We start from the raw sequence: 26,884 nt of genomic DNA on the forward strand, positions 1-26,884 counted from the left end.
AGAACAAATACAACATAATGCCTTTTACCTACATAGGAGAGGTACAAAAGTGTGATTTACTTGATTATCAATGTATTCTACTTGCTTGTTTGCATTTATGATAATAATTTTTACAATAGAGTTAATTAGCAGTTGGACAAATCAACGATTACAAAGCGCGTTGAAAAACATAAAGCAATAATAATCAAAACGGGGAAAAATCTAGGTCAAATAAAATGTATATTTAAAAAATGTAAACAAATGCATATTTTGAATCAGAAACCCTTCACTGTTATTCTATAGTATAAATGTGACTGCCATGTTTTTCACTTAGTCTTGTAAAATGTGTCGGACATTTATAAATTAGATTGTGAGGCTTTATTACAACTACATCAGTATTAAAGAAAGACTGGCTCTTTTGTGCGTTGCAGCTGGAGTATGTGGGCTGGCAGTTGAACCTGCAGATGGCCCAGTCCAGCCAAGCCAGACTGAAGTCTCCCAGCGCCATCCTCCAACTGGGACTCCGCAATGAGGACTCTGAGGTACAACAACACACACACGCCCGCACACACAACGTCATTATTTTTCTTCCTCTTCTCTCTTCACTTCTTTTCCTCTGCAATCAAAGATCTGTTCTGTGTTTGTGCCAAATGGGAGGCATCTTCAAGCTGTTCCTATTTCTCTGCTAATAGATGGTAATCCCACTGGTGTCTGTCTTGACCCAGAGGTAGACGTACATCTGGCTCCAGAGTAACTGTAGTGTAAAGACCAGAGATCAGGGAGCTTGTTATCGGAAACCTCCAGGGGGTCTTTGTGCTCTGAAAGACTTCCTCTGCAGCTACAATTGGACAGTTTGTGCCTTTTTATTGGAGGGTTGTATTGCAACTAGCATTGAACTGTATCCATTTATACTCACAGTATTGAAGCTTGTTTACTATATGTTTGAGATTTGTACTTTGATGTTTGCCTTATTGAAGTCACTAGTGATGTTTTCATTTCCTCAGTTTGAATACTCAATGTTTGAATTTACATTAGAGAACATTTAATACATATATTAAGGATTTTGGTGCAGCATCCCAATTAAGCCTTGCCCTAAATATGTATAAAGGAACATAACAACACACATATGGTTTAGACTTTCCACGTTAGCATTTCCATGTTGCCATTCATTTGTATGCAGTAGAGTGTATTTGGATCCCAATTAGCTCATGCTATGTAGTGATTCTAATAGCCAAGACCTCATGAGCCTGCCTCACTCATTTCTTTGTTTTCCTCTGGGAGCAGGATTGCTCTGTTTCTGTAGAGAAAGGAGTGAGAACTCTGTTTCATTTTCACTGTGAATAATCTTCAGCCTTTAAACCACCTGATTTGAAAAAATATGTTATCTAGACTTAACAATGAGATTCTTCGACCAACATCACAAATGCCCACATACTTAGTGAGATAGGATTAATCAAGTGCTTTGACAAATATTTGGAATATATTCCGCAGATTTAAAATGCTAAATAGGACTGCTGTTTGTTGGCATGGATACTGGATATTTTAGTTATGACTGGTTTCTTTTAAAGCAGTTTTGGTCTCAAAATGGAGGGGCTGATTATCCTCCGAGCCTGGATAGTATTGTTCCAGCTGACTAGTCAAGTGTCTTTCTTTCACACTGCTTTGTATTCAGTCCCTAGAGAACGCCAGCTCAGCCTAAACGGGGAATTAGGCATGACATATTCAAATTGCTGCTGTCTTAAATGTGGGCCTATCTTTGTGAATGCGACAGCAGTTGGATTTTGTTTTGTTTTGGACTGTTTTCTGCTGTGCTTTCCCAAGGCTAGCATAAAAGGCATTCATTTATTTAAATCCATTTACACAATTCCTCTTCTGGGAGGAGATAGATGGGGGGGCTAAAACAAGGCTGGTTAAAAGTGTAGAGAGGGATCAACTTCAGTGAAAATGACTGTGGTGCACATCCTCTGGTGAACTGCAGGGGGCACTGTTGTCTCACAGGTGGGAAAAAGTTCCTCAGCGGCATTGACGGAGCTTAGAGATGGATAGGATACCTCATTTAACTTTGTATCAAGGCAATGTGAGTCTGCCCCGTTTCTTATTTTAAATTTCCTTCAGCATTTTCAGATTAGTATTTCCTGAGAGTGAGTTTGTTTTCTTTCAAAGTCTGAGGCTCGGTAACAACTTCTTGAATGTCAAAACACTGCGATGACTGAGAAGTAAATTAGATGCGAATCAAAGTGAAATTCAACTGCAAGTGTCATACTAATTACAAGGCCGATGCATAACTTCCTCACTGCTAACAGTATAAAGGAAGGGGTGGGCACAACTGCAAGCAGGAGAAATTAGGGGAGTTGAGGTGCGGGGGTAGCAAGGGAGATGTAAGGGAGAGGGAGATGAGGTGAAAACAAATATGAAGGGTACATAGGGAGTAAAATAATGAAGACGAAGAGGATGAAGGAAAAAAAAGGAGAGGAGAAGAGGATGGCGAGGGTGGCCGTCTCTATATTATTGATTGCTTGGAACCCAAGTGGAGAGTCAGAGTCTCTCCCATCTGACCAGCCTCCTGCTTCATTAACACTCTCCCTGAGGAGGAGGAGGAGGAGGAGGAGGAGGAGGAGGAGGAGGTGCCAGGGAGCTTCACATCTCCTTCCCCAAACAATAAGTGACATACAGTATATCTACTGTACAGTGGAGGATATGTTAGAAGACATAATGGGATAAATAAGACTGCTTTTTAGGATGTCTGGATTATTTTCAGTTTTCACTGAAATATTTCATCTCAAGGGGAATTTCATTCATAACATTTCCCCCCTCTGCCTCCAAAACAGCATTTATTGAAATGATAGATCACTGTGTCTGCTCCCAGGCAGAAGTCAGTGTCGCACCTCACCCAGGGGAGCTGCCATTTCCCTAAACTGAATTTGTATCGGCTTCAGTGGAAAGTTGCTGTTCTGAGGAAGCATTGGCAGTACATCTGCACACAGGAACATGACCTCACACCCAACCCTTCCACCACAGTTTCAAGCGTGATGTCTCTAGTTTATCCTCATAGGGATGAGTGGAAAAGGCCTCATTTATTATAAATATGACATGAGACCTGTTGCATAGCTTATTTGTTATCCCAAAGCAGCAAAGACAGAAACAGACTTGAGAGGGAGTGAAACAAGGGGATGGTGATAGGAAGGATTAGAGGAAAGAGGATGAGGAGACAACAAAGATGAAACATGTGGAGGACATCGGGGTTTGTGTAGATGTTCTTCACATTTAACTTGTTCATGTGAGATTTGAGTTGATGGCAGTTTAGTAATGAAAATGATAGAAGCGTTTATGGCACGTCTCCTCAAATTATGCAGTTAGATTTGTAGTAATTATTGGTTTGCAGAGCTTTCGATCAACACACTTAAAAGCATCAGGAATCTGTACTTGTACCTTTTTTCTTCTTCTAAGCATTTCATCCAGGCTCTAGATATAGTTATTTTCCAACTGCACAGGTCTTGAGATAGAAATGAACAGTTTACCCATTTTAATTCTGAGTTGTGCCTGCAGTGAGTTGTGCCTGGGATAAAGCTGGGCGAAAAGAGAATAGAGTACAAACGCCTTTCTGGCTGCTACCTCTTGGCTGCTGGAATGTGTTCAGACATGTCTAAAACAAAACTTGAAGTTGTTCCGTAGTCAATCCCTCACTTAATATCTGTTCAGAGTATACTCTCTAGCTAAGAGAGACGTAAGGAAACTGCTCAAGGACTACCCAGAAGATAAATGCTGACATACAATCATTTATTTGAAAAGAGTAAAATCACAAAGAAAAACAAACCTGAATGGTGAAAGCCTACATGAGTATGCAGCTATTCTTTTTTTGTTTTTGTTTTGTTGTATTTCTGATTAAGCACTACCACATGAATTCTGACACAACCCTTCATCAGAGGTTACATAGTTCCCTTTAACCCTTGAGCACTTTAAGCAACTAGAGTGATTAGTTGCTATAAAGTATTTAAAGAAAAACACAAAGGTCTCCAAGAAAGGGGGACATTTATCTTTTAACCTGTTGATCTCCCTTTACAGTACATGCCCTATTTAAGTCTACTATACTCCTGTATGTGGAAGACAGTGATGAGCTCGGGGCACCCTGACTGAGTGTTGCCTCACTCTTTTTGTGTCCCTCTACTACAGGGGTTCTCAAAGTTTTGATGAGTGAGGGCCAATTTAGGTACCCAATATTGGATTGAGGGCCACCCAAGAAAAAACGGAACACAAAATAATTCCAAAACAAATCCTTTCTTTATTGTACTAACCAATTACCGCAACTCGCGAGATGCCTAGTTGCCATGCAACCAGTAGTCTAGCAAACTTTCCACAAGCTGTCATTCATAATTTAGGAATGACAACCCAGGGGGCGCAGTTTTACCATTCTTAAATTCCATTCTAATTCTTACTAGATACAACCATGGAGGATTAAAATATAACGCATGCATTTCAGCGTGTCACATTAACTATCGCGGGCCGCCAGAAACATTTCCGAGGGCCGCCATTGGCCTGCGGGCCGCACTTTGAGAACCCCTGCTCTATCACCATTGTTTTAGATCTCTCTATTCCACAGTATTCACATTCTTTTTTATTAATAATATGCAAGTTGACACACTGAATGTTGCATTGATGAGTAAGAGTTGCAGTCCCTTGCCAGTCATGGTGTCTCTCTCTCTTTCTGTGTCTCAGTCCCGTGGCGTTGGAACGAGCCACTGCTCCGCCGACCGCCGTAGGGTGACCTCTATAATACAGAACATCCATTAAGTTTCAAGGCAGCCACCGCAGATTTCAATATTTATTGTGGGTACGCCAGGCAGACACAGGGTAAGAGCTAGTGAGCAAATGTAGCTTCCACATGCTGGGCCCGACTTCAAAGGATGTTTTACTGGTAGCTTCGGACAGACTTGATGTGAATTGATAAAGCAAACTTCTTTTGAGTTTCAATCCACAAAAGGGAAAAATGAACTGAACGCAGCTTCAAGACAAAATCCCCAATAGATTTTTCTTGTGTTTCTCCCATGGCCCTTAAGAATTCAATCGCAATTTGTGAGCAACAACAGGTTTCTCCAAGAGGAAGTCCTGAATGTCCTTGATAGGACAGTGAAGCTGTTGACCATTAACATGAGATTGACTTTGTAGACATGTTGATTATGCTTTTCTATGCTTTTCTAACAGAAGATGTTGTGGTTTAAGGCTGTTAACCGGACAAAAAAAACATCCTTAGATTTGTTTAATGTATTGATTAAGTTAATGTAAAAAAAAAACTCCAACCCTTAACATGAAGGTTAGCGGTTATGCTGTCTCTCTAAGCACCTCTCAGCTTGTAGAGATGCAGTGTTTTGCTCCAGGCTATTTCTGGAGACTTGTACCCTTGAGTTTTAGTGAATGTATAAGTATCTTGGAATTATAAGTATCTTGGAATTATAATTGACAAATCGATTTCTTTTAAACCACACATTGTGGAATTCTTGAAAAAATTAAGAATACAATTTAAAAAAAAAGGTTTTTTCTTTAGAAACAAGTCTTGTTTTTCCTACGAGGCCAAAAAGAGACTAGTGTCTGCAACCTTTCTGTCTGTGCTGGATTATGGAGATGTGGTTTGTATGAATGCATCTTCTCAGTGTCTTCACTCGCTGGACACCGTCTACCACGGTGCACTGAGATTCATCACAAACCTCAAATCCTTGACGCACCACTGCAATCTATACACTCATGTTGGATGGTCTTCCCTGACCACGCGTAGACTGAAACATTGGCACATCCTTATATATAAGGCTATTCTTGGTGCTCTTCCCCCTTATCTAAGGATGTACATAAATAGAAAATGCACAGGATCTTATCGGCTTCGCTCCGAGAACTTTTTCCTTTTAACTGCACCAAAGGTCCGTACTGAACTTGGGAAAGGGGCGCTCAGTTACGCTGCCCCTCAAGCTTGGAACCTGCTTCAAACTGAGCTGAAACTCAGAGAGCTGGTCTCATTAAACACACTCAAAGCAACTTTAACTGACCTTGAAGCAGGCCGCTGTCTGTAAATGCTTTGGCTAAACTTGGTGTATGACTGTGTTGTGATTGTGTGTTTTTTAATTGTCTGTAACTGTAAAACTGTCTGAAACTGTGCTGTTACCATTCTTGGGCCAGGACTCTCTTGAAAAAGAGATTTTTAATCTCAAGGAGACCTATCCTGGTTAAATAAAGGTAAAATAAAATAAAAATAATAATGTTGGGTCTCCCTATTGTGCCGTCTCTACTTTTTCAATTAAAATAAACGTATAAGTAAGCAAGACTGCATTTGAATTGCAGCCAAATAATTACACTGCACCAGTAGTTTGTCAATTTCTTGTAGCCACTGAAACAAGAAAATAATTTTACTACCCTCACTTTTCATGATGCCAAAGTATTTCAGTAATCTTTCAGTAAAATGCGGAATAATTAAGAGACAAATAATAGTCCCAGCTGTATCTTGGTTCAGATTTCTCCGAGTATGGGTGTCTGTAAGTATCGTAGAAGCCCTGCTGTTAATTGGGCTCATTCATACACAAGTGCTTCTGAATTGTCAGAAAGATCATATTTCTGCCAGATCAGAGTCTATAGGCGCGAGTCTTTGACTCTATCACAGTTGCATTATTCTTTTTCAACATTGCACTGCTTCTTTTTTTTAATCCAAAAATAAATGTTGCAATTCTTCCCTTCTTTCCTTTTTATTTGTGTCTTATTCATGAGCGAATCTTCCATTTGCTGTTTGAAATCTTTGTGTCAAGTTGTCCCCAGCTATCTCCAAATTATAAGCCAACGTACTCTAGTTTGTGAGAACCTGCTTGTTTTCGTTATCAAAGCATCAGACATGAAAGGCTTTTCTTTGTGTGATTCTAATTTATTTTCTCTGTTCTGGCTTACAGCACCAGTGCTGCTATCACCGAGGAATGGAAGCTCTTTGTTTCAAAGAACACACACTTGCATGAAAACACACAGACATGAACACACTGTCGCACACAAATTAATCCCTCCAAGTGAAGGCTGTGACTTTATTTATTAGCATGGGGTGATGAGGAATGCAATTAAACATCCCTTCTTGACTTTTGCGAGGAGGTGCTGTGATCAGAGGGTCCCTGAACATCCCTCCCTGCCTCACACGTCTCCTTCCAACCGGCATCTCGAGCAGCAGGCCAAACTTTGAACACAACTCTCAAAGCTCCCCTGACGAGTTACGTAAAGCCCTGTTCCTGCCTCCCACATGCTCTTGTCATGTAAAGCAAACAACACACCCAGAGTTGATCCAACCTTTTCATTGATCATCGGAGGGATTACATGGCCCAATCAATATATTGGAGAGCTCCAATGTAAATGCTGCCAAGTTCAAATCCTTCGCACCAAGCCACCCACCAGTCAGGGGGGGACAAAGGCAGCTTTGTCTCAATCTCTACTTGCCTTGCTCTACATGTCCCAAGATGCTTTGTTGCTTTGTGTGCACATCTTTTTAAAGTCTCTCCCTTTCTCTCTCCATCTCCATCTCCCTCTGTCTCTTTCTCCACCCCTCCCTCGCCCTCCCCCTTTCCCGCTGGTGATTTGTTTTTCTCCTGTGGGATTTGGGATCCCATTCATTGAGAGCGCATTGTTCAGCTCTTATCCATTCCAGAGGATGGGCCCCGAGAGGCAGAATGGGTGACTGTGGGTGCCCTCGTCTCTCCCTCTCTCCCCCCCCTACTCCTCGCCACCCCACTCCCTGCTTCTTGCCATACGATGATGTCATGGCTTTTATTTTCTCTGGAGGTACCCATTGATTCTCTCTCTCTATTACACATTCTATATCTCCCTTTTGCACCCCACCCCCCACATCCCCTAACCTCCACTCCTGTTTTCTTCAGCCAGTCGTGTTCCCAGATTCTTTTGCCTCTCAAAAGGCGCCTGGGGGATTTGGGGATCTTTGGATGTTGTTCAGCACATCCACGGTACATGGTTGACACACAGATAGAGAAGCCATCAACCCTGCAATTCCAACAGCAACTCTCATTTAAATCTCATTGATTTAACATCCCTCTTGTATTCGCACATCTCCCACTCCTGTTGGATATTCAGCCTGCTTTGTTTCACACTCAGTTTGTAAAATAATCATTAATCCCCTGATAATGCGGTGCCATTTTGCCTTAGCCTGGAGCGATGGTGAAAGAGTGCTTAACACTGATATTTTCAGATGTGAATGTGTGTTTTTTCTTTCAGTTTTTCCGAGTTTATTTTAGAGAGGCTGCTCTGCCTCTCGGCTGAACTATGCAGGGGTGAGAAATCTCTTTCCGTTTTAAACAAGACGCACTGATTGCAGAAGCACAGAGCCAAATCACACCCATTCATTCCAGTGAAAGTTGGCTGATAGGCATACATGAGGGAAATAGGCAGTTTTTTCTTATTCTAATGACAAATATTTGTAGTAATGCAGATGTATTAACACATCATGCCCAGGTCTTATTATTGAAGTGTTCTTTTGTTTTCTGAATTTCATGTGACAACAGTCTGCTTGCCTTCCGCTATCGGAAATAATGGCAATGAAAGGATATGAGCTTTAGACTTCTTCCATTCCTTGATATAATGATTATAATAAGTGGGTTGGAGCCTGGCACTGTTTTTATCCGACATGCATTGATAGGGCACAGAGCGCTTCCTCCGCCTGTATCAACAACTTGTCACCAGAGAATTACTGAACAACAAACCTCTTTGATGCTACACTGGTGTTTGACTGTTTTGTTGAAAGGTAAAGTATTGCTTCAGAAAATGATCTAAGGATCGGTCTACGTGCCGCATCGGTTTAAGGCCGGGTTTTGTTAGGTTTTGTTTATAATTATGATTTAAATAGATATTTAAACCAACATTATATAGTAAATGGTAAATGGCCCCTTCCCTTTCAGAGTACAATTCACTTATGCTGTTGTGTTAATAAGTTGGAATATGACCACCATATAAGATATAGCAAGCCAGCTAATATTATTAATCTGGTTCCTTTGCCTGAACTTCCTGCTCCAGTCCTACAGTCCTGGCAGCACGGCTTAATTAGCTGACAGCTAACTAGCTTACATCAGCGGCTAGCGTTAATTTAGCAATGAGTAAAGCTTTTTTGTATGTGTGTCAAGGCAGAGCAGCTGTAGGACATCGTAAAGAAAAATAACATTTTCATATTGCCATACCTTATTCTCTTATCCCGGGAGATTGTACAACCTTTTTTGTTTAGGTAAAATAATTACATAATGTTGTTTTCAAGTAAATGAGACAACTCCATCTTAGTTTTCAACCGAGAATTGACTTTGTGTTCTGGCATGAACTGAAAAGACCTGCAAAGAAATGAAAACATCATTGTTTTCTATCATGACCACACTGTGTTTGTTGATGACACCGTATTTATGTCTGGCTTTGTGTTCTCGGTTTGTGATGAAATGTTTTTTCCTTATTGGAGCTGCTGCTGAGGTTGTCTCCTGTAAACTCTCCCAACTATCCCTGGCCTTTTCCTTTTACATTCTCTCACACACTCACTTCTGTCCCCCCCCCTTCCTCTCCTTGTGCATGAGAGCGACAGTGTCTACATACCATGGGAGCACAGGCCGGCTGCCTTGGCAATCGTCAAGCCTTACAGTTGTGAATAGCAGCCGTTACTCGTCTCTCTCTCTCTCTCTCTCTCTCTCTCTCTCTCTCTCATTTACACACACACACACACACACACACACACACACACACACACACACACACACACACACACACACACACACACACACACACACACACACACACACACACACACACACACACACACACACACACACACTTCATTTCATCAAAAACAAACATCATAGTCAAGTATGTCAAAAATAGACATTGTAAAGTATTTTTAAAGAATCTGAAAATGGTATAATCAATCGAAAATATTATAAATGATCAGAGAAAAGGGCATAGTATGTCAACAGTTCAGAAAAAAACATAATATTGTTTGTTGAAATTAGTATAGGTAGGCTATAGTATTTAAAAAAATCGTATATAGTGTGATGATAGCATCAGAAACTGAAACCTAATACGGTATGTGAACACATCTGAAAACACAACATAGTAAAGTTTGTCGCAAATGATCTGAAATAAGTTTAACGTGTGGAAATATCAGAATTAACAAAGTATTGTTTGTCGAATTTATCTGAACAAAAACGACATACTATATAGAATGTCAAAAATAGTCATAGTAACTTTATTATTTTATTGTGATTTTATAAGTTCACAATAAAAGAAAAAGGACATAGTATATAGTACGTTGAAAAATAGTGATAGTGCAGTATCTAGAAAATAAAACACCATAGATGACACAGTGTAATATGTCATAAATAAATACAAATAAATATTAGTTGACAATATCAGGAAAAACAAGGGTAAATTATTTCATGTAAAAAAAACTGAAAAAGAAATAGTATAGTTTGATGGAAATAAATAGTGATAGTATTTTATGTTAAAAAAGTAGTCGTAGTATAGCATGTCAGAAATATCAGAACAAAGAATCATTGTTTGTAGAAACCATCAGTAGAAGGGCATTATACTGTACGGTACTGTATGTCCCAATTATAAGTACAAAATAATACTATAGTACAGTATGAAGAAGACAAAGTATAGTGTGTTGAAAATATGAATAGAAAAACATAGTTTAGAATATCAAATTAACAAAAAACGACAGAGTATACTACTGTATGTCAAAACATGCAGAAACACGCCAGTTTGTCAAAAATGTCCCCAAAAATGTCCCCATAGTAGTAGTAGAGTAGAGTTTGTCGAAAAGAGACAACTTACTGTAGTACTGTAAATCTAAATCATCAGAAACATTTCGTTTTTTGCAAACTATACCATGTCTCTTTGCAAAACTCAACATACTAAAAGTAATCAATAAGTCAAATATCAAAGCACAGTATTTTGTAAAAAAGTCAGAGTTTAGTATGTTGAGAAATCAACAAAACGACATTGTACAGCATGTCGAAAGTATCATGGGCAAAGTTATAGTGATGGCAAACAAACAACATGAACAAAGTTCTCAATAGTGTATTTAAAGAGGGGCCTTTTCCTCTTGACCTCATTGATACTGAGTATATCCGACACACCGTGGCAGTGGTTCAGCTGGTTGAACCCAGACACCACAAGACCCTTCACACGGGACCTCCAGGACCCATGTCCACACACATCTCAATTACCATCAGACTGGACTGACTAAGAAACAGGACACACACACACACACACACACACACACACACACACACACACACACACACACACACACACACACACACACACACACACACACACACACACACACACACACACACACACACACACACACACACACACACACACACACACACACACACACACACACACACACACACACACACACACACACACACACACACACACACACACACACACACACACACACACACACACACACACACACACACACACACACACACACACACACACACACACACACACACACTACTACTACAACCCTGTGCCAACCTAATACATTAAAATGCATACTGTTTCAAAATTGAGCCCTTGGCTGAAGGGGTTGAGTGCCACTTATCCTAGATCCTGGCACGGCGATGGTTAGTTAAGGCTCACACTCCTCGATGTTGGCTAGCTTCAGTTCTTAGTAAAGCCACCCCACACACATTTAGAAGATTAAGGTTTGACACAGCTTTTTCAGATGCTTTCTCAGAATCACATTGCAGTAAGCAGATTCAGAGGTGAACGTGAAGTTTGGAAGTAGCTTTGATTTGTAAAACTTGATAACTAAGATTGGAATGCAAAACAGATATCAGCTCCTCAGCTAGCCCATCATTTCCCATTGCTCTGATGGATAATAGACAGTTTATGGGCTTGGTACCTGACATGGCCCCTTCCTCTTTGTGTTTATCATGCGACGGTAACTGGCTGCCATGGATATAATCATCTTGTTATGGCTCACAGCCTGCCCGTGCTCCTTGGGTTGTTTATATTGGCGCTGGAGACGTTAGGTGTCCCCATTCTCCCTGGCTTTGCTGCATCAAGCGTTATGATTTAGACGCTCTTAAACACAACGATTTATTTTGGGTTTGAATGAAACCCAGGCAGGAATTTAAGGAAATGTTTGATCAGGGCTTTGGTGTAAGTTTACATTTTTGACTCCCTTTTTCTTATTGGTTGACACAAGTTGATGAAGTGACGGTACCAAACACCCACCAGCATCTTACATTTTCTTCGTCTCCCCAGGTTGGATCAATTGAATAAGAGATGCCCCATTTTGCAGTTGGGAATGGGAAAACACACATATTTGAATAGGTTTGCCAACCCCTTTCTGTGATCATTAAGTCAATAAGTAGCCGAAAGTACCCGCGTTTAAGGCAGGCGGACGTTTTGAAGATATTTCTTCGTATTGTTCTGATTTCTCAATGAGGATAGCAAGCTGTTGGAAAATGACTCTGTTGGCCAGTATGCCAGGAACCTGATTTACGTGTTTAGTGGATTTTCAGATGTATTCTCATTGGTGTGGGCATGGCCTAAATTCACGAGTTGAAAAGCTGGAGGGTTGAGCTGAAAGTCTTGTAAACAGTAAGCTTTGGATAAATAGTCCGCAGAGGCAGAGCTCCGTCTGCCCACGGAAAAACTGCCAGCTTTAGTCGTTCCAATTCAGGGTTCGGCAATTTTTAGGTGCTTAATGTCATTTGTCTCCTTTCAATGTTTGCACCCTCCATCTAGGAAGTGTGGGAGGTGTTAACAAACAATGTGAAAGCACCGGGCTATTTGCAGATATTTATTTTACCTTAGTCATGGTCCATTTAGCAAGAATACACTGTGCACCATGATTTTAAACCTAATCAGAATCAGAATTCCTTTATTCGTCCCACAAAGGGACATTCACGTTGCTCCAGCAAAGTAAACACTATTATAAAAAGGCATGCACATTGTATTCAAAATAAACATTTTTACAATTTACAGAAGAACACATTCAAATAGATTTTACTCTGCTTATCCCAGTATATAGTTTGATATTTATCTTGTTCTTCCTGTGTTTCTATATTATTTTCTGGGCAGATAATTTTCTCGATTGGACAGCGCCTCTCTGTATACCTTCCCTCCTGATTTCCTTGTAACAGCTTGATTATTGTTGAACATCAGTACATCCCTGTAGTTTGGCATCCTTGCGGAACAATTGTTTTCTTGATATATAAGCGCAACAACAACAACAACAACAACAACAACAACAACAACAACAACAACAACACCAACAACAACAACACTGGTATGACTCTTGCAAGGGACCTTTGTTACAGCATCTGTATGACAAACAACCTTCTTACAGGTCGAGCCAAGTGGATGATACATTGTTAACCGTCTTACATTACAGATACAGTACAATGCAGTTATAGCTCATGTAAGCTCTCAGGCCTCTTATGCTAACATGAAGCCATCGGGATGTTTTTCGATTCCAAACCATGTATTAAAGTTAATCCTGTTTCTTTGGAACACATTTACATGTTATTTATTGTGCACTATGAAACTCCCAACTTCCAACACTCTCCTACCTTATGCTGCACATCCTCTGATTGTTGCACAGTGTTTGAGTTTAAACGATTGAACGAGAACATACTGTGTGTGCAGTTGGTGAGAAAGCTATTTTTGGCTGCTCTAAAGGATGAGTCATAGGGTCCATATGAATGGATAAGAAATTACCCATCCATTAGTCATAAAAGGCCACTTTTCCCCCTCCATCATTGCCATGTCTATACAATTTCTTAGTGTCATTATCTTTTTTCAATATTCAACACACCTCTCTTCACTGTATGTCTCCACTCTTTTTTTCCTTTACATCTTTATGAAATCAACCCCCCACCTCATATGCCTGGCTCATCTTTCTCTGTGATAATTAGAGAAAGCATCAAATTGATAGCTAAAGCCCACGACAATTTGTGTTCAGAGCACCAGTCACCTGCTTCTAACAATATGTAACGTTTTAATTACAGCACATGTCCCGCCAATAATGGAGGTATTGAAACTGAAAGGCCCTGTGGAGCCGTCAAAACATCTCAATACACTGAATAAATAGAAGCAACAGTATGTCCTATTGAGTTATCAAGTGTATAATACGTGATGGCCTGTGAAATGCTACTGAAACTGAAATATGGTGTCAACATTAAGAACAGCAGCTTCATTATTTATTCATTATTATAGCTGCATTATTTTAAAAGTGTTTCAAAGGACTTATTTTCTGGTTAACACATACCCAAAACATTCAGTATCTTTATAAAGATTTTGGCAAAGCAACTGAAATTATTGTTATAATTATCTGTATTTAAAATGAATTAATAACTTCATATTTAGTCAGTAAATAATCAATAAATAGTACAAATGCCTTCACACTTTCCCAGAACTAAAGTTGAGTTAACTAAAAACTAATCTCTGCTTTTTAAAGATACAGTCCAAAAGCACCCATAGATACTACACCATAGAATCAGGTTTTTGATTGACAAATGACTCGCACTTATCTTCAGAGTTCCAGTTGAAAGCTGAAATCTAAAAAGTAATAAATACACCCTTTGCTCTTATTCAAGCAGTACACTCAGGGCCTCGCTGATGCAGCTTTATTTTGTCTGGTGTAACCATGAACCAATAATGGCTTATGCTAGCCAACCTTAGGAAGATACTGTATTACTGTATTGTGTTACTGATGTTGATAAGGCAGTTTGCTGACTCCATGACATTTATCATCATCTCAGCACAGATACAGAATAATCGATAAAAATACATGTTTGTTGGCTTAATACCAGATTTTTTAATCACCAAATGTTTGTGTCTCTAAATCAACTGACTCAACAATTATGATGGGAAATAAAGAAAATAGTATCTAAATAATGACTTGAATAATGAGACTGTTTATATATAAAGAATGATAATAATAGGTATTTCTTTTTAATGTTGATCCACATTTTTTATTACACAGTCATCTCTGTCAATTCCACTAAAGTGAAAGTATTTTTGACAATCACCCCACTTTATTTATGAAAGAAAAATGCTATCTTTAGTTGAGATGAGCATATGACTAATTTGTCAAGCTTACGCACAAGTAGAAGACTAGACGCTTTAAATCTTACATCTTTCTCTCGGAAATGATTGGAGTTTGTACATCTTGCATTATTGTCCTCGTGGTGAGTGTGGGATGATTACAGGTGTCTATCACTACAAAAGAACGTGTGAGAGTGTTGAAAAAGCTTTTGTTAAAGTGTAGACAGCACAGTGAGTCATATTCCGACCTGTTTACATGTCTGCCTGTCTGTTTCCTGATAATGTAGGTCAGAGAAAATCCATCAGGGTGGAGAGAGAAAAAAGACGGAGATGAAAATAATATTCCTTATTTCACATGTATCCGTCAGACTGTGTGCTTTTACCAACTATCACAGTCTGTAATACCTCCCATTAGCTCCAGGTCCTAGCTTCTCTGCTGCATTTTGTTTGCAGCTTTAGCAACAGTGCCGTTCCCCTGCAGCTCGTCTGATGGGAGCCGAACACTCTGGTCTTTGTTTAGAGCCTGCGCTATGAATTATAGATACAGGAAGCCACTCTGATATGTCACTTTCTTAGGCTTGGCAGAACACACACGCTAGAGATTGCTAGACACAATGCACACACACGCACGCACACACTCACACACACAGTTCTTTTTGGTTCCAAAGGCTTTTCAGAGTGGCCCGTAGTGCTTCATATACATACACCCCTGGTAATTTACTTTGTCTTTCTTCTGCAGTTGTCAGATTCAATTCAGTAAAAGAACACAGAGATGCATGTGGAGGCAGTGATTGACTCTCATCCAAGAACAAGAATAGGCACACTTTCAGTAAAATAATCCTAATACAGCATCAGCCTATACGGATAAGCATGTTATCTTTGGTCTTATCCTGTTTCTGGGGTGTTTTTCTATGTTCACAAGAGAGAAATCTCGCACCCATTCTCAGCGGTAGCTTTTCACACATATTCTGGGATTGGACCCAGGGTATCCGCTGAGATGTTAATTGGTTACTGCTCATTCTGTTTCTCCTCTGCTGTACTACTTTTCTTCTTTTGTGTGTGGGTTTCCAGCTTCATGTGTGTGTGTTTTGCAGTACATTGCATTTTGGTCCTTAAAAAGCAATTCCAGGTTTATATAACTTGGGTGTTGTTTTGTAGTTTTCTCTTATTGATAAGGTCTGGGAAGGCGGCCACATGGCTACAAATAAGTCATTACATGATCTTACCTTAAGGGGTAGCCAACTGTATTTGAATGAGAAAAGAAAAGCATACTGTATAACTTATTCTTCAATGGTTATTTATTTATATTGATTAATTGATTGGTCCATGAATTATAGTTTCTCTGAGGCCAAAATGACGTCTTGCTTTTTCACATTTTCTGTGTGATCTCCAAAACCTTTAAAGAAAAGTAATTATTCATAATTGATGATCTGGCACCAGAGATAGTTTGGCATTGTTGGTTGAAAGGGTTAAGAGGTTCTAAGGCTAGGGATGCATATGATTTAGACACCAACTTTATAAAGACACATATCGACGGTCTAATAAAACCAATTACTATGCTAGTGAGTCAATCTATCAGCACAAAGGAAGTTCCATCATCCTGGAAGGTGGCCACAGTGACACCGATCTTTAAATCTGGGAATAAGGCAATGATGTCCAATTATAGACCTATCAGCATCCTCCCCTGTGTCTCTAAGATAGTTGAGAGATGGGTGTCAAAACTAATCGCCAAACATTTAGACAAAGGTTTCGCTCCACTCCACCCAATGCAGTTTGGTTTTCGTGCTCACCACTCCACTGAGACAGCTAACTGTGTCTTTGTGGAAAAGGTTAAATGTATGTTGGACACGAGCCCATACTGTATGTAGGTGCTATCTTCCTTGATCTCAGGAAGGCATTTGACACAGTTGACCACCAAGTGCTCCTTACAAAGCTGACTCATTTAACATTTTTGGCAGTTTCGATACATTGGTTTAAGTCTTACTTATCGAACAGAAAACAGTGTGTTTTGGTCAACTGTGCCAAATCCCCCTACCTTGAGACACATTTTTCAGAGGTTTTGATAAAACATCGATCTACCCGTAATCCTCAGCTATCGTTGAAGCTCGGTGATTGGATGTTTTAGCTGCAATGCACGTTGGGATATGGTGTTTATGCAATGTGAAACATTAAAAAAAATAATACTTTATTCCCAGTGTGCTTGCTTTTCTCCTTGAAAGTCACCACATAACGGCATTGTAATACACGGTTCGGCTGCATTAAATATTACACATCTGCCGTAGTTCTCTATTTATAGAGCCCTGATTAGAAGACCTTTGGAAAACTGAAAGAACTGCCGCCTAAACTGAATACGTGACGTGGATCATAAATATATCAGCAATTAAACTGTATTTTTCTTTACCGTTCTGTTTTAATTTCACAATAAAGTTAATATTAATATTATATTTGATATGATTATGTTTTATTAACTAGACCATTGGGTCATGTTTGGTGTTACAAATATCAAAACAATACATGTGTGGATAACAAAATAAATCCATCATAAACTAAACTGGAAATTATACTGGAAAGTATAATTTATTGTGTTAATACTGTAAACTTGACAGTTTTTTTAACCCGAACCACCTAGTGGTTAAAGCAAGTTATTGCATTTTTGTATTGAATATGTTATATTTGATGAAATCATTTAAATATTAAGAGTAGCCTACATACAAAATAGGGGGGAAGTAGAAGGTCAATGATAGAAATATAGAATAGAAAATATCAAGAAGATACTGTAGTGATCTCTACAATAAAACAGTTTAGTGCAGGACGTCCATAGATATTAATAGGAGGATGTGCAAAACAGACAAACTAATAAGGCTTTATTCAAACATTAAAGAATACTTTAAGTTAAGGTCTTCATTTGAATAAGAAAAAACGTTGGGGGTATCAACAGATAAATATTAAGTATGACAAAGTAATTAAACATCTAATATATTGGATAGTTTATTTTGGCACTTGACAATCACCTTCGGCCAGGCTGTGAGTTTGTGTGTGTGCTCAGGCTGAGTTCAGGTGAGTTTCGCGATGTCTTGCTGTCTCGCAGACCCCACTCAGCAACCAGGAAACGACCCCAGTAATCCAGCTCACACTGTCCGCAGCAGCGAGCCCCGCAACGTCCCGCCAACACGGGACCCAGACCCCACGCAGCATTCTCATCTGTTTGTCATTATTGGTGTCATTTTCTGGTTGCTAACGCCATTGTAACACATAATCACTGATGTTCCGCTGTAACGGTGGTGGACGCATCAGAATAGAGTGGGCGAGCTGACCAATCAGAGCACAGGGAGGGGGGGGCAGGAGCTCCAACAAGCCGTTAAGGACAGAGTGAATACACATACTATACAGAGATGCTGTATGAGAAACCAATGTGAGTTTGGAACATTGAACAATGTAAATCTATTCTAGTAGACCTCAACAATGGAATTATGATCAGTAGAAATGGCCATGTCATGGGACCTTTAAACAAATTAGACTCTTCTTAACTGTCAATGCTGCAAAGTCATACCTCCACTGTATGATTCTATCCCACATTGAATACTGTTTTACAAACTGTTTTTTTTTGCTTGTGCCACAAACCTGAAACCCATAGAACAGCTGTACAAGAGAGCTATCAAGGTGTTTGACAGAAAGCCATATTCATACCACCACTGTACCATCCTTGAAAAACACAATTTCTTGAGTTTTGACAATTTTAAGTCTTTTAAAAGTATGTGCTTTATTTATAAATGTTTACATGAACTGGCCCCCCCTCCCTTAGGGGAATTCATCCACAAAAAACACACTGGACGCTGCACTAGGTCAGAAACCAGAGGAGACTGTGAAGTCCACCGCAAACGGACCACTTTTGGACAAAATGTCCTTTCCATTAAAGTCAGCTCGTTGTGGAATAGCCTCCCAACTGAGATACGGGATTGTCCCACTCTCAATAGCTTCAAAGGTCAACTCAAAGAATGGTTGACACCTCACAGGTGTGGCATATCTAGATGCTGATTAGACAGCATGATTATTGCACAGGTGTGCCTTAGGCTGGCCACAATAAAAGGCCACTCTAAAATGTTCAGTTTTATCACACAGCACAATGTCACAGATGTCGCAAGTTTTGAGGGAGCGTGCAATTGGTATGCTGACAGCAGGAATGTCCACCAGAGCTGTTTCCCGTGAATTGAATGTTCATTTCTCTACCATAAGCCGTCTCCAAAGGCGTTTCAGAGAATTTGGCAGTACATCCAACCGGCCTCACAACCGCAGACTACGTGTAACCACACCAGCCCAGGACCTCCACATCCGGCATGTTCACCTCCAAGATCGTCTGAGACCAGCCACTCGGACAGCTGCTGCAACAATCGGTTTGCATAACCAAAGAATTTCTGCACAAATTGTCAGAAACCGTCTCAGGGAAGCTCATCTGCATGCTCGTCGTCCTCACTTGAGTGGGCAACTGCTCACATTCGATGGCGTCTGGCACGTTGGAGAGGTGTTCTCTTCACGGATGAATCCCGGTTTTCACTGTTCAGGGCAGATGGCAGACAGCCTGTGTGGCGTTTTGTGGGTGAGCGGTTTTCTGATGTCAATGTTGTGAATCGAGTGGCCCATGGTGGTGGTGGGGTTATGGTATGGGCAGGCGTATGTTATGGACGACGAACACAGGTGCATTTTATTGATGGCATTGTGAATGCACAGAGATACCGTGACGAGATCCTGAGGCCCATTGTTGTGCCATTCATCCACGACCATCACCTCATGTTGCAGCATGATAATGCAGGCCCCATGTTGCAAGGATCTGTACACAATTCCTGGAGGCTGAAAACATCCCAGTTCTTGCATGGCCAGCATACTCACCGGACATGTCACCCATTGAGCATGTTTGGGATGCTCTGGATCGGCGTATACGACAGCGTGTTCCAGTTCCTGCCAATATCCAGCAACTTCGCACAGCCATTGAAGAGGAGTGGACCAACATTCCACAGGCCACAATCAACAACCTGATCAACTCTATGCGAAGGAGATGTATCTGGTGTATACGACTGCGTGAGGCAAATGGTGGTCACACCAGATACTGATGTATAAAAGTGTAATTTTCCTTTTAAGTGGACCTATTATGCTATATTGGAAACATATATTGTAGGGCCATACCTATACAAAACATGTCTGTGAAGTTTTTTGCTTAAAATACCAAACAGTTCACCCATTGTAGCCATGCCTCATACTGCTCATACCCCTCTTTTGCAGCCCTGTTAGAGAAACGCGGATTTTGGGTTCTTAGCTTTAAAAAAGAAAGAAGAGGAGGCGGAGCTAATGCCTGATCAGAATTCTACCGGAGATAAAGTTCAATTCTGCTGTGAGAAAACGCCATCCTGTTCTAAACCACATCAAAGATTATTTCTGAAACAGTATGGAGCTCAAATGCTTTTTCTCTTGCAGGTTTATCACAAGGTGAGTTCCTTTTTTTATTTCCTGCTTTTTAAACACACGTGCTCTCCAGTACAGGTTAGCTCTGAGTGTTAGCGAGGCTTGCTAATGTAAACAAAGACGAGATTACGTCCAAAATACGTCAGGCATTGTTTCTGATGGCAATCTTCTGTGGGTCCGCTGCCGATTTTACGTCAGATCGGCAGCAAATCTGTATCCACTCGTTGTACCCCTGTTTTTAAAAGATTTGGGTACGGAGGAAAAGAGAGAGGGTTTTATTTTCTGACGCTGCGTGAGTTCCCCGACGCACCGGGGACACATATTTATGTATAAAAGACATCACAAAAGGCATTTTGCATGATAGGTCCCCTTTAAGAAGGATCTCCTCTCAGTTGAATCCTACATGTTAGACCTCTGTTCAAACAGAATCCAGTCTATGTTTGGACAAAAAGAAAAAACTCCCTGAAATTCTGATCTGGCTGAACTTATACTGCACTTTATGATGTCACCTGGTGACACCATCTAGCTTTTCTAAAGATAATAATTCAGGGTGTATGATTAATGTGTCTGGTATAGCACCCTGGGGCATTTTCTGGGAGTACAGATACATGTTTTGGATGAATCTGCCAAAACCACTATGAAATCTCAAACAAAGCAGCTCCATAATAGGAAGAGCCATCCTGAGGGCAAATCTGACTATTTCTTAATTTCTCTTATTAATTTGGCATATGGCTGTTGTGCACGATCAGAAATATTTATTGGAGCCTGTTACGGCCGTGGGATAACATATACATTCTAAAATGTCATAATGTTCACTTTAATGTCTGTACACATTGAGTAATGCTAAGTGTTGCTTACTGTGGCAGGAGTAATATTCTCAGGCCATTAGCCAGTCATGATCTGTTGCTGCACTGCGACTGTGTTCTAAATGATATAGGAGGAGCGCGGGGAGAACGGAGGAGTAAGCACTTTTGTTATCATCTCCTTGTCAGATCCTCACAGCCACAGCCCTCTATTACACTGCTAATAATAGCAGCAGGCTTTATCGCTTGAAGCACTATCTCAGTAGTAAAGAAATGGGGAAAATGAAAGAGAAGTTGACGTGCGATATTGACAAAACTCATTGTGATTCTTTCCAGCAAACAGACAGGCAGTTAGAGAAAGATGTTGCTTTTGAAAGTCCAAAAGCAAGTTGTTATGAATGTTTGATTGGCACCATAAAGAGAAAAACATAGCCTGGGATAAAAGAGTGTGAGTGTGTGTGCGTACAATCTTTGTAGTGTGTAGCTGAACATGTGTGGGTGGAGCCAGGTTTTCTCCTGATTTGAGATGGAGGCCTATAAAGCAAGAAGAAAAAAGAGCCAGACTCAATATTTGGTGTTGTCTCAATGGCAACGCAGGGCAGGTAGGCAGAGATTATCTGGGTGGTGATGAAGAAATGTGTTTGGTCAAAACACTGTTTAGGGGATTAGAGATGGCTGCAGATTCACGCGTGGAAGGAAGGAAAAGCTCCTTGTTTGTTGTGGTTTCAGTTCGTTCTTCAGACGTTAACTGACATATTGATGTGAAAGAGGCTGTTTGTTTAGCTTTGTGAGGAGTTCTTGAAGGTTGGCCTATTTGTGGAGCTGGAAACGTGATTGTTAGGCGTTGTGTTTAACACTTGCCTGATTTATATTTAACATTTGAGCCTCCAAGTCCATTATGTGTTTGACATATATTTCTGTGCACAACAAAGTTTAACAATAATTAATGAGCCTATTTTTAATGGCTAGGATAAGGCAGTGATGTTCCCTTGGTTATTCTACAACTTTGATCACTAGCATGAGCCTTTTTCTGCATTGTTTGGAGCAAAAACTCCCACAGAACTTGTATCAGTGTTTGTACTTCTGCACTGTCAGAACAGTTCTGCAGAGTCTGTGCAGAGGCAAGATACGAAGGCTTTGAACATCCACACACACACACACACACACACACACACACACACACACACACACACACACACACACACACACACACACACACACACACACACACACACACACACACACACACACACACACACACACACACACACACACACACACACACACACACACACACACACACACACACACACACACACACACACACACACACACACACACACACACACACACACACACACACACACACACACACACACACACATTCACACACGGGATCTGTCTGTCTCTTTTTGAAACTCATACACATGCAAACACACACTGTCCATCTCTTTTACTTTCTCAAAGTGTGTGTGTGTGTGTGTGTGTGTGTGTGTGTGTGTGTGTGTGTGTGTGTGTGTGTGTGTGTGTGTGTGTGTGTGTGTGTGTGTGTGTGTGTGTGTGTGTGTGTGTGTGTGTGTGTGTGTGTGTGTGTGTGTGTGTGTGTGTGTGTGTGTGTGTGTGTGTGTGTGTACAGAATAAACACAAGTGTGCATATGTGATCACCTAAAAGTGCTCCTCTATAGAAAACATCTGTGTGCATACAGGTCTGGATTCGTGTCTGTATATTCAAGAGTGTATTTCAGAAAGTTTTCTTGTCAGTTATAAATAATAGACACTGAATCCGAAAGTGAAATCAGACTAACTGTCAGTCGCGTCTTTGATGGTTTCTCTTTTAAACACTGGAAACCAATTAGGTGGGTCAGGGGCCTGGGGAATACAACAAAAAAACCCAGTGCCACTGTTCTGTCATCAGTGGCTTCACTCAACAGTCAGGGACAGCTAACACACTCTTTATTTCTCCAACACACGCCCTCCCACATGAAAGAGGTTTATTCATGAACTTCAACAGCATTAAACAGTGTAGTTATCTGGGTGTCTCCTTGGTTGTATTTCCATTTAGCTGTCAATTAAATACTATGAAAGTTTTGTAACAAAAAGGAAAATGTAAATTAGATTTTAATCAGCTCCATTTAATCATTTTAGTAAATGTCCCAATGGCACTAGGTGTGGTTGAAAATATCCATACAATTAATCAAGAAACACATGCAAGAATGGTTTGAATATCGTGCATAGTTGATGTCTGTTACTGAAACAAAGAAATACAACTATTCGATACACTAATGCACAATTGATTGCCTGTGCTTTCACAACGGCACAGATGACATTTCTTTAAAGTAGTACTTTGGTTTTATTGGCCACCGTTTCAGTATATCAAGAGCCAAAATCATATTGTGTGAAGTGACACCGAACTGTTTATAAAGACATCATATCATTTCATGTCGCATCATTGAGTTCTCTTTTCCAGCACAATTGATCAGTCATAATGGATTAAGCTAATTGTTTATCTTAATGCAATAATGCTGCTTCTTTCTGAGTACCACATTAAGTGAATGAGTACCACATTAATACAACCATGCTAATTTTGTGAGGATTCATTTGCAATTTAAAAGGTAAGTGCTTTTCATATTTTTATTCTGCAGTTTAATGTCACTCATATTTTACCCATTGAATAACCACAGACTAGATAATGTTGTAGTGAGGTTTCAATAGAAGATGACTGTGGAAAATGTTCAATTATTTCCGCCCTATTAAAGTTGTGTGTGTGATCATGGTCAAACACAACTACAAAACCATATTTTTTATCCTTTTCTCTTTCCTATTGAACATTTTTAAATGTGCTACTTTATTTAAAGAGGCCTGAAGTTTGCTGACGTCCCCAGAAGATTTTCATCTGCTTTAAGCTTCTCTCTCACTGACCCTGGGCTCACATTTTGCATTCAGTACACCAAAATCTTTCATTTCTGTATTTGATAAATGACTACCCAGGGCACAGTTGTTGGACATGCTGTTAGAACTTGCACTATGTTAACTTCTGTCACATCAGTTGTGTTCGTGGGGAGCTGGATGAAAGCCCAGAAGGTTGCGTGATAAGACCCAGCTTCCACACAAAGCTAGCTCTGCTCTGAGCTGCTGAGATAGCAGTGGCCTTTCTCCTCTTTCCTCAAGCTGTGTCAGTTTGACCATTCAGCTATCCAAATGTGCCAACCTCATCAAGGTGCTCAGCTTTGCCCTTTTCAATAATTCATCCCCAAATTTGCAGGGAGGAGCAGAGGTTTGTCTTAACAGCTTGCCATACCGGGGAGTGTTGCTTCTAATTGGAATGACATGCCGTCCCTATTGGTCAGCGCTAAATGTCATTAGAGTAGCAGCCAAATACCATGAGCTGTTTGAGGCTCAGATTGGAAGTGCTCGGGTAAACTGTGACCAAGCTGAGGAATGAATATGATAAAAAGAGCAACACTCACGCACACTCACAATGCCAGACACTTTATAAACATGAGCCATTCATTCGTGCTCATTCATACAAATAAAGTGTAAAGCCTGTGAGCTTGCATATTTCTAAATGAAATGTTGTTTTTCTTTTATTGTCCAGATTTATCTCTTCTTTCCTCATTTTAATTTTTTGAATTTGTTCACACACACACACACACACACACACACACACACACACACACACACACACACACACACACACACACACACACACACACACACACACACACACACACACACACACACACACACACACACACACACACACACACACACACACACACACACACACACACACACACACACACACACACACACACACACACACACACACACACACACACACACACACACACACACACACACACATTCTAACCAATGGAAGCATTCCGAGCCCTGCGCTACATTCTTCGTCCCCAGTTATGACTAATGCAACACGTAAATCGCCACTGGTTTTCTCTTGGAGCTAATTAGAGATTATACAAACGCCTACACACATAGACACGCATGTAATGCACACACGTACACAAATGCAAACTGCACCCATAGCGCCGTGGTAAAGTATAATTACAAAGTCTAATTCCTGTATTGTTTTACATTATTTATGAAGTAACTTTGCTGGTGTCACACTGACCTTCGTCTAATGATGCCACGCACACACACACACACACACACACACACACACACACACACACACACACACACACACACACACACACACACACACACACACACACACACACACACACACACACACACACACACACACACACACACACACACACACACACACACACACACACACACACACACACACACACACACACACACACACACACACACACACACACACACACACACACACACACACACACACACACACACACACACACACACGCATTCATGTTGTTCACTAATCACATGCAAACAAATGAATACACACCCTAGCAGCTGTAGTCCCATCAGTGATATATTTTTTCCCCCATATTTTCAACAAACCTTGAAAAACCTTAAACTTGTTCCCATCTGAGACTTGATGGCTGTTCAACAACTTAAAGGTTTCAACAATTATCAGTTTTCACAATGAAAAACAACCAACATATCTTTAAACATTAGCAACACAATTTTACATTTGTTTTGAATGGTGGTGAAGCACTACCATTGAAGATATCGAATAATGCCGATGAGGCATCGAGCTCTAAATTCAATATTTTAAACCAGTGTAGGTGTGTAGATTCACTACAAATGCATCTCCAAATATATTGAGTACACATTCAGCACATTGGTTGTTCATATGTTGCCAAAGGCAGACATTATGTACTGCAATGTGACATATTTTTCTTAAATCTGTGCTCTTCTCCGACACAAACATTTGGTGCGTATTTGTTACTATGCAGAAGCAGAGAGAGAACAATGCTGGAGATGACAGCTTGTCAGATAGGCCAGAACATGCCAGTTGTGGTGGGTGTAGAGAGATAATCCGCATTGTTCTTGGTCTAGCACAAGTGTCAGAACCCACTTGTTTATGTAGGCGTCTTCTGCCTCAATGTTTCAGAGGCTTTGGCCCCATCATACACATAATGTAAGTGTAAACGCACAACAAAGCAGGAAAACACACATATCCCGTATACAGATGATATTACTGTTCCGCACCTTTATACAAAAACATCCCAACATATTGTATTCCTGTAAATAAATGCATTCTGCAGGTGATGTCAATCCCATCCTGTTGCCTGTGTCAGGACAGCTGGACACTGAGTAATGTAAAACAGCTGGGATTTAACTTTGCCCACAGCTGTGAAACAAATCCACTGAAAACAAAGGTTCACCGAGGCTATATTTTTCTCATCTCGGGTACAGTGGATTTTCATTTACGTCGGAGAAGTAATCGCAAAGAAATAAAGTTTGCTTTTTGATATTTCTATTTTGAACACGATCTATAATATTCAGTATAAAAGGAGCATGAAGAAAAGACTCATGAGCTTTTGGATCATGCCGTATGAATGAAGCAAAAGCAAGACAAATAGAGGAAGACAAGTGTGAAAGACTCCATGACCTTTTGAACTCCATTTTTTGGAACC

At 40.3% G+C, this 26,884-nt stretch overlaps 1 protein-coding gene across 1 annotated transcript in view; it reads left to right on the forward strand.

Annotated features, from left to right (window-relative positions):
• The window catches only part of commd10 (COMM domain containing 10), a 55,751-nt gene that overhangs the window by 5,658 nt on the left and 23,209 nt on the right, over window positions 1–26,884 (forward strand). The window contains exon 5 of the mRNA XM_034091651.2: window positions 411–521. Coding sequence (XP_033947542.1) covers window positions 411–521 — 111 coding nt within the window. The remainder of the gene's footprint in view (window positions 1–410; window positions 522–26,884) is intronic.

This window comes from Pseudochaenichthys georgianus, chromosome 9 (genome assembly GCF_902827115.2).
Source record: "Pseudochaenichthys georgianus chromosome 9, fPseGeo1.2, whole genome shotgun sequence".
NCBI lineage: Eukaryota > Metazoa > Chordata > Actinopteri > Perciformes > Channichthyidae > Pseudochaenichthys > Pseudochaenichthys georgianus.